Source organism: Nematolebias whitei, chromosome 1, assembly GCF_014905685.2.
Source record: "Nematolebias whitei isolate Nwh7 chromosome 1, NemWhi1, whole genome shotgun sequence".
NCBI classification, from domain to species: domain Eukaryota; kingdom Metazoa; phylum Chordata; class Actinopteri; order Cyprinodontiformes; family Rivulidae; genus Nematolebias; species Nematolebias whitei.
In genome coordinates, this window is record NC_056498.1 from 32991892 (window position 1) to 33005884 (window position 13993).

At 41.9% G+C, this 13993-nt stretch overlaps 1 protein-coding gene across 1 annotated transcript in view; it reads right to left on the reverse strand.

Moving 5' to 3' along the window:
* The window catches only part of chd3 (chromodomain helicase DNA binding protein 3), a 45701-nt gene extending 31708 nt beyond the window's left edge, over window positions 1–13993 (reverse strand). The window contains exons 1-8 of the mRNA XM_037676491.1: window positions 13746–13993; window positions 11857–11978; window positions 11582–11770; window positions 11386–11513; window positions 7255–7493; window positions 6996–7129; window positions 6772–6901; window positions 3484–3665 (exon numbers count right to left, since the gene is read on the reverse strand). Coding sequence (XP_037532419.1) covers window positions 3484–3665; window positions 6772–6901; window positions 6996–7129; window positions 7255–7493; window positions 11386–11513; window positions 11582–11770; window positions 11857–11978; window positions 13746–13908 — 1287 coding nt within the window. The 5' untranslated portion in view covers window positions 13909–13993. The remainder of the gene's footprint in view (window positions 1–3483; window positions 3666–6771; window positions 6902–6995; window positions 7130–7254; window positions 7494–11385; window positions 11514–11581; window positions 11771–11856; window positions 11979–13745) is intronic.

A 13993-nucleotide genomic window follows, 5' to 3' on the forward strand; every position in this document is an offset into this window, starting at 1 on the left:
ATGTATGTATGTATGTATGTATGTATGTATGTATGTATGTATGTATGTATGTATGTATGTATGTATGTATGTATGTATGTATGTATGTATGTATGTATGTATGTATGTATGTATGTATGTATGTATGTATGTATGTATGTATGGATGGATGGATGGATGGATGGATGGATGGATGGATGGATGGATGGATGGATGGATGGATGGATGGATGGATGGATGGATAGTTTAAAATGCATAAAGAGAGTTTGTCATCTTGACATCCAGAGGAAGATTTTGTAACAGGACAGAAAAGACACGTGTGTCTTTTCAGCAGAGAACGAGAAAAAAGTCTGATCAGAAAACCTGAGAGGTCCAGAAGGAGCAGAAAGAGTTAAAAGTTTATCGATGTGGGAGGAGCCTGATTGATTACGGCTTTAAAGACAAGAAGGAGGACTTGCTGAGTCAGCACTCACACTAATGATTTCTTGTTTAAAGTTTATTCCAAACATTTTGTTTTGTTTTCAATCAAAAAACCTTTTGTTTAATGCATCATAATTAGACTTAACAACAACACAAATTGTTTATAGCGAGGTCCTGTAGAAAAGTTATGACAATAGCTGACCTTTTGCAGAAAGTTCTTTGAACAGTCTCAATTTGGAAAAATAGAGTTTAATCCTGATCAGACTGACGAGCTAACGGCTAGTCATCGAGTCGAGAGCAAAGTGGATTGCTTGGAGTTGTTTTAAGACTGAATCACTCCACACTGCTCTCTGCTGCTTTCAGACTAGCCATTAGCTCGTCAATCCAGTCGAAGTTAAACATTGTTTCTCCAAACATTCAAAGACATATCTACAGCAGCTAAGCTAACAATTGTTCATAACCTTTGAACAGAACCCCACTTGAAAAGATGTGAACTGTTGTTGTTGAGTAAATATTACAACAGATGCTTGTGATTTCAAACAATAACAAAAATGGCAGATTCACTGTCGACGTGTTTATATGAGATGTTTGCCTAGCTGAGAGCTTTAATTTCATCTTCGTGTGAGACAAACTTCAGTTCAGCAGCTGGTGACAAAGCACATTTAAAAACTAGTAATTAGAAAACAAGCAGGCACATCTTCTTTAAACCACTTCAGAAAATGCTGGAAAACCCTGTGAAGCTGAATGGAGAAACAGACAGCGGCGAACCGTGACTACAAGAGCTCGGCCTTCAGTTAGGACATAACGTAACACGATAACGTGAAAACACTATGAAGTTACAATCCAATTACATCCCTTCATTTACAGTTTCACAAACCAGAAATTCGCCGAACAGGAAACTCTTTCCCCTGATTTATCCATCAAGTGCAACATCTGAACACATAACCTGAGAAAGTCCACCGGTTTCTGTCCCAAGACAACCCAGCATGCAATGTGGCTCATCCGGTCCCTTGCATTCAAGTACAACATGTAATCTAAATAACTAGGATGGAAATGTAACAGTAACCCACTGAACTTACTTTATCTGTAACATTTCATCATGTAATGAAACAAAAACTGCATTTTCTTTGGGCTGCGACCTAGAGGTCGCCACTGCGAGCCAACTCGAACGAGGATTTGGCAACTGTTTTTACGCCGTACGTCTTTCATGACACATCCACAGATCAACGAGCTACCACAACCCTCTGTGTGGAGCAGAGAAGCTGGGCCTTGCTCAAGGGCCCAGAGTGGGGCTAATGAGGATGGAGGCAGATGTGGGTGCTTCACCTTTCCCACCCAAATTTATGTTGTTGGTCCGAGGATTTGAACCAGCAACCTTTCAATCACAAACCCGCCTTTAACCTCTGCGCCACAACTCCCCCAATTATTAATGTGAACATAAATAGGATAATTAACCTTCTTTAGAAAAACCCTGCAATTTTAGTGTGGATTTGTTAATTTACAGGTTGCAGTTGAATGCATCACAAACCTTAAAAGTGGTTAAAAAAATAAAATTAAAATAAACGCATGCAAGGCCTTCCCGAAGGCTCAGCGCTCCGATTTTTTTGGTCAACACCACTCTACAATCATATTCTACCATGTTGTTGTTAACTATATTTGTTTTGGACCTTGGAAATATTATATTTCTTTTTCACTTTTGGGTACTTTAATTTATACCCTTAGTGCATGCTTTAGTATTTCTTGTTTGTTTGTTTTTAGCGATTGCCTATGACAAATAAACAACATAAACAACATAACCATTGTGACTGGTTAATTTTCCCATCAGTCATTGAACAGACACATCCTGCAGAGCCTGACTGAGTTCAGCCTTCTCTCCTGACAGTGAAGTCCTAACCAGTGACAGCTCCTTCAAACATGGTTCTGCCCGGAGACAAACATTTAAAAGAATCTGATTGGATGAAACTGCATTTTCATGAATTAAAAACGTGTCTTGCTCAAATGCAAAGTGGTTTACAAAAATGACTACACTTTTTATTACTACTTTCAAAAAAATATATATTATAACATTAAATAGAAATTTAAATGTAACATTTCGTATGTGCTGAATTCTTAGGCCTTCTCTGAAAGCGTTGAAGCTCCCGAGGGTTCCCCATTGGAAACAAAGCAGCATTATTCCTCTTAGTGATAAGAGAAAACTCACCCTCAGCTTCACTGATAGGAGGGCAACATCTGAATGTATGAGGCCATAATAATCAGACTCTACTACTTCAGCTACTGCTCAAAATACCAACATCCGCTCAGTAATAATCTAATCTATGACAAAACGCCTACATTTTAATGAGAACACGTGCAGGAAATATAACAAATTAAAAAGTCCTTCACTTACAGTTTTGAAAAGAATATTGTGAGCTGAAATATAACTAAATCAGTAATCTAGGAGAATGTGAAAGAAAACCATAAATCCTAAAGCAGTAAAGTACTGGGTAAAGGAAGACAAAAATCCCTATTTTGATGTATAATTTCTAGATGTAATAATAAATCTGTGGGAGTAACGAGTAGTTTGTTTGCTTGAGATTTGAATCTTTTAGATAGAGTAAGCATGTGAATTAATGCCAAATGTCAGGTAAAGTCATCAAAAAAAATCATGCAACTTAAAACTGCAACTGCATAAAAATAGTAAAAACTATCAAAATACCAGCCCAGTCACGTAAAATCCAACTTTCTGTGACACGATTAAACTTTAAACGATGTTTCTACTGTGAAGTATGTCTGAACTACGGAGCTCCAAAGAGGCCTCGGTCTTCTCCACATTTCACCTAAACCCAAATGTTATTTAATGGGGAAAGTAACTGCATTTGTTTGTTTTTTGCTTTTTTGTCCACGTCGACTGATGTACCACTACTAGCAGTCACTCAGTCCAGATCGAGCCGTACGCTTTGATGTAGAACATGCACTGAAGTGCTCTTCAAGTTTACAGAGGCTGGTGTGAGCGGTGCAGGTCTATGAGACATTAAGCGTCAGTACACAGAGCTGTGAATAAAAGGAGCAGCAGAGGCTCCTGAGTGTTCAGCGTGTCGTACTCACACAGTGGGGGCAGCTCCACTTCCCCTCGGGAGCCTTGTCCAGCTCTGGCTCAAGGCAAACAAGGTGATACGCTCGAGGACACGTGTCACACAGGATGATCTCACCCCCCTGCTGGCACACCTCGCAGTAGTCCTGGTGATCCGTCTCATAGCCGTCGCCCTCCTCCTCACCTGGAACTGACACTGACATTAAAAGGGATTAATGCGTTGTGATTGATCTGTTCAGGGTTTTGGATTAAAACAACACTCATTCTTAAACTGATGATTCAGTTCATTCTGGGTGGCATAAAGTGGGCAATAATGTGTTTTTTTGTTGCCAGTGTTAGCAAAGTATCAGTGCATGAGAATTTTATGAAAACTCTTAAAAGGTAATCATTGATGAATGTCTACAACCAATTAATTTTTGGAGTCAACCCAATTCAAGATGGCTGCCGCAGCCAACAGACTCTGAAAGCACAATAAAGGCTATCACTCAGTCAATTTATCAAATATTTACCTAAGAAGTGGTGTAGCTGAAACTTGTTCAAAGTTTTCTACAGCAGGTAAGATGTTAGTTGTTGATAACCTTTCCGCAGAACCCCACTTCAAAAGATCTGAACGAACAATTTAAACTTTAGGAAGAGGAACTGCTTCATACAGACAGCAGCACCCTTCTCATATCTGCCTCCTCACTGCTACAGCTGACTACATGAATATCCTACAAATACAAAAAGTGCAAGAAAACATCCTAATATTTAAGAAACCTGGCTTAATACACAAATTTCACCCATTTGGTCACGTGACTGGCATTTCTTTGTAACTTGGCACTGTCAAAGTGAAACAGGAAGTGACATCAAAGGGGAACTCCCTGTCATTGTTTATTGAAACAATATTAATTAAACTCTGACTCGTTATCTCTCTCTGATAAATGACTCAAAATCATCTGTCGGCGTTGTTACCATGGTAGCAATGCTCTGTTTACATGCAAGCGTTCCCCTTTGACATCACTTCCTGTTACTGTGCATGAGAATGTCAACAACTTTTCATCTCAGTGGCATGAAATATTTTTTTGCAATACGTTATTAATGTTATTTTTCTAAAAACAAATTTGTTTTGTACTAAAATATATCACAGGCACTATGAAGCAGAAAAGACCAGACAGGATAGAAAACATATATGGAGACTGGTTGAAGTCAAATTGCTGAGTTTAAAAAAAATAAAATAAAATCCCAATTTGTAACCCAGCACTGGTCAAATTTGGACTGAACCAACCTGGGTAGTTTTAGCTCAGCAGGGTTGGGTTATCAGTTTGACTGGGTCTACTCAAAACTGAATTAAAATGACTGATTTGTTGAATTAGAGCAAACAAAAGTAGCTAACAACAGCTATTAGCATCAGTTAGCTAGCACCAGCTAATGTGATTTGAGGAACCAAACCTCAGCAAAGTGCAAACAACGATATTAACAAAACCAAACATCTTCAACAAGTTTTTTTTTTATTGTCTTATCTTTACTTATGATGTGTGACTGCTTCTAAAGCAGGGGTGCCCACACTTTTTCATCATGCGAGCTCCTTTTAAAATGACCAAGTGATCTACCTACTATAAAGCCCTGTTTACACAAGAACAGCCTCTGGAAACGTTAGTGTTTTTTTCTATGTTTGTTGGGTGTAATAAACAAAAAATGAGCAAGTTTACACAAAAACACTGTAGTTTCCTTTTCAGTCAAGTTGCCAGATAAGAAAATATGAACTATAGTACTGTCGCTTTAAAATGATGGTATTTTGATCTAAACTGTGATATGTGCTGAGTGAGGTGTGTGTTGCGTTTGTTGAACATGTGCACAGAAAAGGAGGGGGTAAATGAGAAATATTATATTTATCTGGCAACCCTGATGTGGCTCAGCTGCATTCATTGTGCATGCAGCGTCTGTACGATCACAGTAACTTACTCCAAACTGGTGACTACACTACATGTCTCTTTGGACCCTGGAGTTTATTAGTTTTGCTCCTTCGTGCTGAAAAGGGGTGAGCAGCACAAAAAACACTCTGCTCTCAGGCGGTTGTGGTGTAAATGAACAGGGGCCTCAGACTGGCTGCCCTGTATGTCAATCAAGTGACAAATTTCATAGTGAGGATGCTGACGTCTATTTTATATTTTTTATGCCGTGTGATCTACTCATAATGCCTTTGTGATCGACCAGTAGATTGCAATCGACATATTGGGCACCCCTGTTCTGAAGCATCCCGTTTTTGTTTTCCATTCATTTCATTTCAGCATTTGCTCTGGTTCAGCTTTTATCAGCTTCTTTGGGTTGATTTCAGCTCTTTTCAGCTTCTTTCTGCTAGTTTAAGATTTTTCTGCTTCATCAGCAACTGTTTTCTGCTAATTTTAGCCTTTTTTCTACTATTTTTGTGCTAATTTCCACCTTTTGTTCTTCTTTCTAATACCTTCAACTTTTTTATTTTATTATTGCACTGTATCCATTTTTGTAACTTGTCAAGGGACTGCAGATGTGAAGTAGCTTTTGCTATAATCTGGTAAGTTGAGTTGTACAATAAAGATCATTCATTCATTCTCCTTCTTTCAGCCTCTTTTTGCCAATTTCAGACATTTTTTTGTTTTCATTTTCAGCTACTTTTCACTGATTTCATCCTGTTTTCTGCTGATTTTAGTTTCTTTTTAGATTTTTAAATCTTTTCAGCCCCTCAAATTGTATCAGCTTATTCTGCTCTTTCGACTAAATTTCTACTCTATTCAGCTAGTTCTACAGATTGCTGCTGCTTTCCACTTTTACTTTCCTGCTTTCAGTAAATGTCAGCTGTTCAAATTCAACTCGCATTAACTGTTCTGAGATGGAAACCTTTTCAGCTGGTTTCAGCAGAAATCATTCAGCAATAATCACTCACGCCACGATGCAAAATACATCTTAAATCAGAGTTCCAGTCTAATTTCATTTAGTCAACTTCTGGCCTAAAATGGTCGACGGCAAAAAATAAAACGGCTCATTTCTGAACCAAGCAGTGGGTCAAACCTTCTGTTGTCAAACCAAGTCCTCTTGAGCTTTAACTCAGCAGTTATCAAAACAACCCACCAGTTTTTAATGTGAACAGTGATTGTCTAAGGTTTAAAAACAAACTTCTCAAAAAGGTTAAGCTGCAGCGTCTCAAAAATCTAAACTAAAAAGAAGTTATTAGAAAATCCTTTTATCATCTTATACCAACAGAACTAGTCAAAGGTTTGAACATTTTCAAAACGAATACGTTTCTAAATGTTTCACTGCTGACGAGGTAACAAGCAGTGCACGCTTACTTTTCTTCTTCTTCTTGGCAGGCCGTCCTCTCTTGTTCTTCTTCACTCGGCCGGAGCTGTCGGAGCGAACGGAGGAGCTGTGGACGCTGGAGTCCTCCTGCTCAGACTCATCCTCTTCCAAGTCGTCGCTCTGACGGAGACACGGAAATCACACAACACACGTGAACCAACTCTTCCTCTCAGTGAGTGAGGTGTTGTCAGTGCGGTGTGAACGCCACACTCACAGAGCAGCTCTTCTTCCTCTTGGCACCTACAGGTAAAAGTTTTATACGAATGGGCGCCATCTTCTTAGCCTTGGCCGCAGCTTTTTTCTTGTCAGGCACTCGAGGACTTTTGCTGCGCTTCTTGTATCCTGGACCTGGATATGAACAGAGGAGGTGATGAAGACAACAGGAAGTGGTAAGAAAACAGGAAAACAACAAATGTACTATTCGAGTTTCCCCTTCTGAAGACAGATGATCAGATCTACAGCTCACCACTGACCTTTCCCCTCTTTCGTCTTGGCCTTTCTGATTGGTGGCGGTTGAGGCGGTGGCTCAGGCGAGGCGGTTGCTGCAGAGACCTGCTCGGCGACAGCGATGGCGGCGGCGGCAGCAGCTGCTGCTATGGCAGCGGCATTGCCTTTGAAAGGGCTGTTGGAGCTGAACTCCCTCCACTTGGCCCCCAGGATGGTCATCATCTTTGACATGGGGATCTTCGGGTTCTTCTTGGCTATCATCGGCCTGGGTCCAGCAAAGAGGCGAAACCACGTTGGTAAAACACACGAACTTCAACAATGGTGCTGAGTGACGCTGGTCGCCTCACTTTTGAGACGACCTGCAGGCAGACTGGTTATGTGGGTCAGTGAAGTCGTCCACAGAACTACAAACTAGGCCTGTCGCAATAAACAATAAATCAATTAATCGAATGATGAATTAAAATGAGGTAGATAATTTTCATTTCACCCTGTGACGTGTGCTGATGACCACTTGACCAGGTCACCCTTGTGAAAGAGATCTCGATCTCAACGGGCTCTACCTGGTAAAATAAAGGTGATTGATTGATTGATTTATCGGCTTTATCGTTTCTTCGTGTCTCTCTCTTTCTACTGAAAACACTTAATGACAAAAAGCTCAACTCCGGTGCTCTTCCCTGACCCCTCCCTTTCTCTTTAAAATCCATTTTAACCGTCCAAAATTGCGTTTTTAGATCGTTAAAAGCAGCTAAGCTGAGAAGCTAAGCTACGAGCTAAGCTAACAGGCCATCCTCGGGGAAAAAACCTCCGTCTTGTCGAAGCTCCAAAATTCACGGTTGAAACCCGTGCCTTTGTGTAAAAAGTTTTTCTCTGCAAAAAGAAGGTGAGAACTTGTTAACTGGTTTTTTATTAAAAGCTTTGTGTGAAAAATGCTATAAAGAGCTCAAACCACACAGAGCATCCGTCATTTTGAGAACCGAAAAAAGGATGGAGAGACAGCCCATGTCACGTCAAGGGGCTTCCCTCCCATTTTTCTTAAAGAGACATGCTGCTTGCTCCCTCACTATCCCCACTATCTATGAGGGGTTCTGCAGGGGTCCATCCTGGGTCCCCTCCTATTCTCTTTATACCTGCTGCCACTCGGTGCTATTTTCCAGAAACACAACATTCCCTTTCACTTCTACGCCGATGACTGTCAAATTTACTTCCCCCCTAAGACACAATGGTACATGCTCTATTCGACTTCTGCTCAACTGCATGGCTGACATCAGGGACTGGATGGCTTTAAATTTCTTAAGTTTCAATGAAAGTCTGAAGTCATGTTGTTCCCTCCCAACAACATGATCACAAACCACTGCATTGACCTTTGCGCTCTAACCCTGTCAGAAAAACAAAGTCACAAATCTGGGAGTGATAATGGACCCTTTCATGAAACTTAACAGTCATGTAAACATGATTGTTGAATCATGTCTTTGTCAAATGAGGCGACTTTCTAAGCTTAAGCCATTACTGTCCAAAAATAACCTGGAGACAGTAATACACACATTCATTACATCTAGGCTTGATTACTGCAATTCACTCCTGTGTGGTATCAGTCAGACCTCCATTGCACGACTACAACTGGTCCAGAATGCAGCAGCCCGATTTTTAACCAGTACAGGCAAAAGAGAGCACATTACAACAGTTTTGGCCTCCCTGCACCGACTACCGGTTCACCTTCGAATCCAGTTCAAAATACTCCTGTATGTCTACAAATCACTGACCAGTCCCCCCCCCCCCCCCCATCTCTCTGATTTCCTACAACCGTATCCACGTTCTCTCAGGTCAGCAGACCAGTTGCTCCTCACAGTTCCAGGAACTCATCTTAAGCGCAGAGGTGACAGGGCCTTCTCTGTAGCAGGACCAAGACTTTGGAACGAGTTACCTCTGCTTGTCAGACAGGCCCCCTCCCTCTCGGTTTTCAAATCCCGTTTAAAAACCCACTACTATTCCGTAGTTTTCAACACCAGATGATCTGTGTTTTGAACCTGTTTGCTTCACACAGGTTAGTAGTTATATTTATTATCTGCAACGTTTTTATGTCTATATTTTGGATTTACTTCATTTTGTATGTTGCTTTGTGTGTTGCCTGTTTTCTGTCTGTACAGCACTTTGGTTGGCCTCGTTGCTGTTTTAAGTGCTCTATAAATAAAATGGGATGGTATCCATCCTTGGTTCAAATAGTCTTATACTGCCATCCAGTGGTCAAAAAATGTACTACACTCAAAACAAATTACCAACATTTTTTCTTAAATTTGACAATAATTATTAATAATTGTCAAATTTCAAACAATATTATTGTTTATCACAATCATTTCTGAGACAATTAATCGCCCAGCAAAATTTGTTATCTTGACAGGCCTATTACAAATACCGCCTCAATAAGCCCACACTGAGCAGCAACACATTTGTTTTATTTCTAAAATGTTTCACTTCATACCAAGTCTTAATTAAAACCACCATTTGGTAAAACAAACACTAAGCTGCATGGATGGATATTGAACAGATTCCCAGGTTGCTCCCAAGCTTCTATATGGCGGCAACAAGAGCAACGTTTCCCCTACCGTTATACAAACAGGGTGACCCGCCCTGTCTACAACACTCCCACCCCCCATCAACTACAAGTGCCGACAACCGGCATTGACGTAGCACTAGGCTAGCGATGCGCAATACAAATGCGCTAGCTAAAAAGCTATGGCTATGGAAGTAGCCATCAGTGTCCCTCACGCTGAGCCGTCACCACCCCCGCCCCAGAAAACTGTCAGTGCAAACAGTGTGCAACACAGACGTGTCTCAGTCACACACACACACCCAACGACAACAATCACAGAAGATACGATATACGCCCTGCCAATGCAAGTAAACTAGGGGAAACACTGAAGCGGTATGCTGATGTCGCCCGTCACTGAATTTGAATAGTAAATGTTTGTAGTTTTGGAGATGAGTGTTTTTTCTGGACTGGAATTGAACAGAGAATGCTAGTAAATAAACCTTAATGTTTTTGGTGCAAGATATTCAAGTGGTTACTGTGTAAAAGAACAGAGGTAGATTTTTTTTGTTTCTTGTCCGAGGAAATGCAGAGTGACGGATCCTGGTGATCTCCAGGAGCAACGGTGGAGCCAGAGGGTGGCCAATGGGGGCCTTGGCCACCATAGATTAATCTAACCCAGGGGTGGGCAATTATTTTTTCCATGGGGCCACATGAAAAACAACAAATATTGTGGAGGGCTGGCACAAATGACTTTTTCATTCAACCTTTATTTAGACAGGTAAATCCCATTGAGCCTCGAGGACTCATTTACAAGAGAGACCTGATTTCAACTTAACTCAATACTGCATAATAATAGTATTTCATTATTAAAAGCAGTACATAGCACTGTTTTAACAAGCTGGTAAGAGTATTTGTTATGATTAAGCAACGAAAAAGTGAGGTTTCCTTACAAAAAATGTCATTTATTCAATTAAATTTCCCAGTACAATGGTAAACTGTTAACATTTTTACCATTTGTGATGTTATATTAGTGATCATTTTCAGTCACAATCACCCCAAAACTCATTTTGAGTTTGATATACTGCTGGAAAAAGTTCTTAGCTTTCTAAATATATCACAATATTGTCTTTGTACTCCAAATATTATGAAACATCATATAATAGTGATCGTCACTGAACTGTGATTTCGAGTCCCGGTTCTTTACGTGCCTACATTTGTAGTCTAAACATCTCATTTGGTGTTTATCAGTTCTTTTTTCTTGTTTAGTGAGAGAAGTTTAGTCTCTGTTGGGCTTTAACGGAAATGTTAAAGTCAGGTTCAAGGTCTGAGGTGGAGATGTGAAGCAAAGCTGACATCATCATTGAGAGAGGATCTATATCTGGATTTGGTTAACTTCATTTGTTTACATATGTATTTTGTAATTCTCCTTACGGGGGCCGGTCAGAGTCAACCAAAGGGCCGCATGTGGCCCTGGGGCCGTACAACGCCCAGGTCTGATCTAACCCCAAGTGCCACCCCAAACATTTGAGGAAATTATATGTTTAAGCAAAATAAAAACTAGAAAACATAGTTTCTTCAAAGTATAAGGGTGACTGGATTACTGAACAACCCACATAAAAAAATGCCCTACCTCATAAACTGGCTGAAGGCTTTATAGTTGGTGAGCTCCCTGTAGTCCTCCTCTGTGAAGGTATGATCAACATCCTCCAGTCCCCACTCCCTGGCCAGCTGGGCAGAAGTCTTCTGCTCTACAGGCTGCTGAGAAGAAACCAGGTTGGACTTTTCCAGGTTCGTGTCGCTAAACTCTCAAAGGAGGCCAATTTTACCTTTGTTGTTTCCTCCTGGCTACTGTCTTGATCTGCATCGTCTTTTTTCTTCTTCTTGGTTTTCTTCTCACTCCTTTCTTTGTGCTTCTTCTTCTTCTTTTTCTCTCCAGAGCCATAGTTGCTGGCTGCGCTGTCCAAGTTCTCGCCATAGTCTCGTTCTCTGTCTGAGTTTTGTTCTACATCGCTGTCCTGTGGAAGAAAGAATGCACTCAAGCACGGACTGTGGTCTTCCACGGAAAGAAAAGGATCCGAACAGACAAGTCTACTACACTTACGATCTTTTTTCGTTTTTTTGCTTTGACCGGTTTCCCCTCTTGGTCTTTCTTCTTCGCGTCCTTCTTCTTCTTGGGCCGGCCTTTCTTCCTGCACGGGATCTCTCTGTCCAATATTTCGTCGTCTAGGATTAAGAACACGGAAGACAATAAAAATCAATAATCTTATCAAAACGCTCCCCGATCAGAACAGCTAATCCCTGCTGAACACAATGCCACACAACAAAAGTGTGTTGACCTCTGACCTTATCTGAATCGGACACGTGCTGAATTAGGGCTCTAAGTAGATTTGACAGCAGTGATGCTACAGGAAAATGACAACTGGTTCGTAATGCAACCTTTATGAATGAGCAATTTTGGGTAAATTTCATAAGGGGAAACAGGTCAACCGTCCATGCTAAATTAAGCATGAAAATCTTACTTTTGAAAGTGCAAATTAAGTAAAAATGTCTTTGGTACCTGAGCAACCTATCAGGGAGTACTGTTTAGCCTCCAACCTGACCCAGCTTTATGGAGAGCTGCAAAGTGTTCAGAAAGCCTCAATATGGGCGACAATGAGTTGATACGCTGCCTTTTTGTCGGATTTTATTGTCTGCCTGCCTTTGTTAGGGCTCGCCCCCACCCTCAGCAGCAACATACCCCCCCCCCCCCCTCCTTTCTTCACCAACACCACCTCCTCCTCTTTACTCCCACCCACCAGAAAACTCCCGCGCCTCGACGTGCTGCGTGCGGCCCGCCGAAGGCACGCCGGGGGCGGCAGCGGCACGCACGCAGGGGTCGGTGATTCAGAGGCCGCCGCCTGTGCGGTGAACTGGAACGGCTGCTCACTATTCTCCACACGGAGAGAGGGGGGAGAGGTTGAGAGAGGGGGGGTGGGGGGTTAAAGTCCTCGACAGGAGCGCTAATTTATCTGTCTGGCACGGCTCAAGTCAATGAGCGGGGAGCCGGAGGTTAAAGACAAAGCGATGGATGAATTTTAGCCTCCTGTGTGTCATCCGTACATTTATGTACGTTTAAAAGCAAAACACCGGTGTTGTATTTTACAACGAATGCGCTGTAAAAGCTAACCACTCTCGCTTTTTTCAGCCAAGTTCACTGTCAAAAGAAACTTCCAGAATGTGACGTTCAGGGACCGTTAGCTGCGCGAAGATTTGACACCCCCCCATAACATTACCGTCTAATAAGGCTGTTATAGTTGAGACGGTAAGTGAAGAAACGGATGAGTTCCCGTCCTGTTTAAAGCTGTCAGCTCACAGCGGCCACAGAAACGCGGAGGGTTGTGACAAGTTTGTCTCCTTTCACAGCCGGCGGCTTTCATCGCGTCTCCTCTCCCTCCTCCTCCGCACAGCCAGCCGGGTATCAAATACATACAGCCTCCGGCGCGGGAGTTCGTGTGTTTTAGCTCTTCTGGCCCTCCGGGGCGACCTTATTATTCTTTATCAGCTGGCAGCCCCGGGTGGGGGCTGTCAGAGGGGCGTTTAAAGGACAAAAACAAACTGCTGCGGCGAGTTAAAGTTTGCAGGGAGGTGAAGAGGTGAGGAGGAAGTGGACTGAGGACAGAGTGGGCTCGCGCCGAGGCGTTTTTCCTTCTTTTTAAAACGCGCTCGTGCCATAGAACACAACTTAACGAATTTATGGTTACCGTTACGTGCCTGTCTTAAAAAAAAAAAAAAACTAAAAGTGCTCCATTTTTCTTGGGAGTCCCACTCCGTGCCAGTTTGGACCTCACAGGACACTACATCTTAAATCTTAAAACCTGGTCCGGAATTGTTTTCTTTCAGGCAAACCCTCCTAAAAAAAAAAAAAAGTGTTTTTAAAATCGTGCGCGCGCGCTCCCAACCTCCTCTCCAACTGGTTTTTCTTCAGGTTTTTTTTTTTTCCCGGTACCGTACCTGGCGCGGCCGGTGTTGCAGTTTCCCGAAGCGCCGCCGGCGAGTTTATGTCGCTTGCGTTCTCGTCCAGCAGCTCTCCGTCGTCGTCTTCATCAAAATCTCCTCCCTCGGAATTAACCACCATGCCCTCGTCTTCATCGCAGGAGCGCAGAGGAGAGGACATTATCCTCCCGTCATCGGATAGGGTCCTCAAAAAAATTTAAAAAAATCTGCGCGATTAAAATGTGATATTTATTTAATATTCAAAT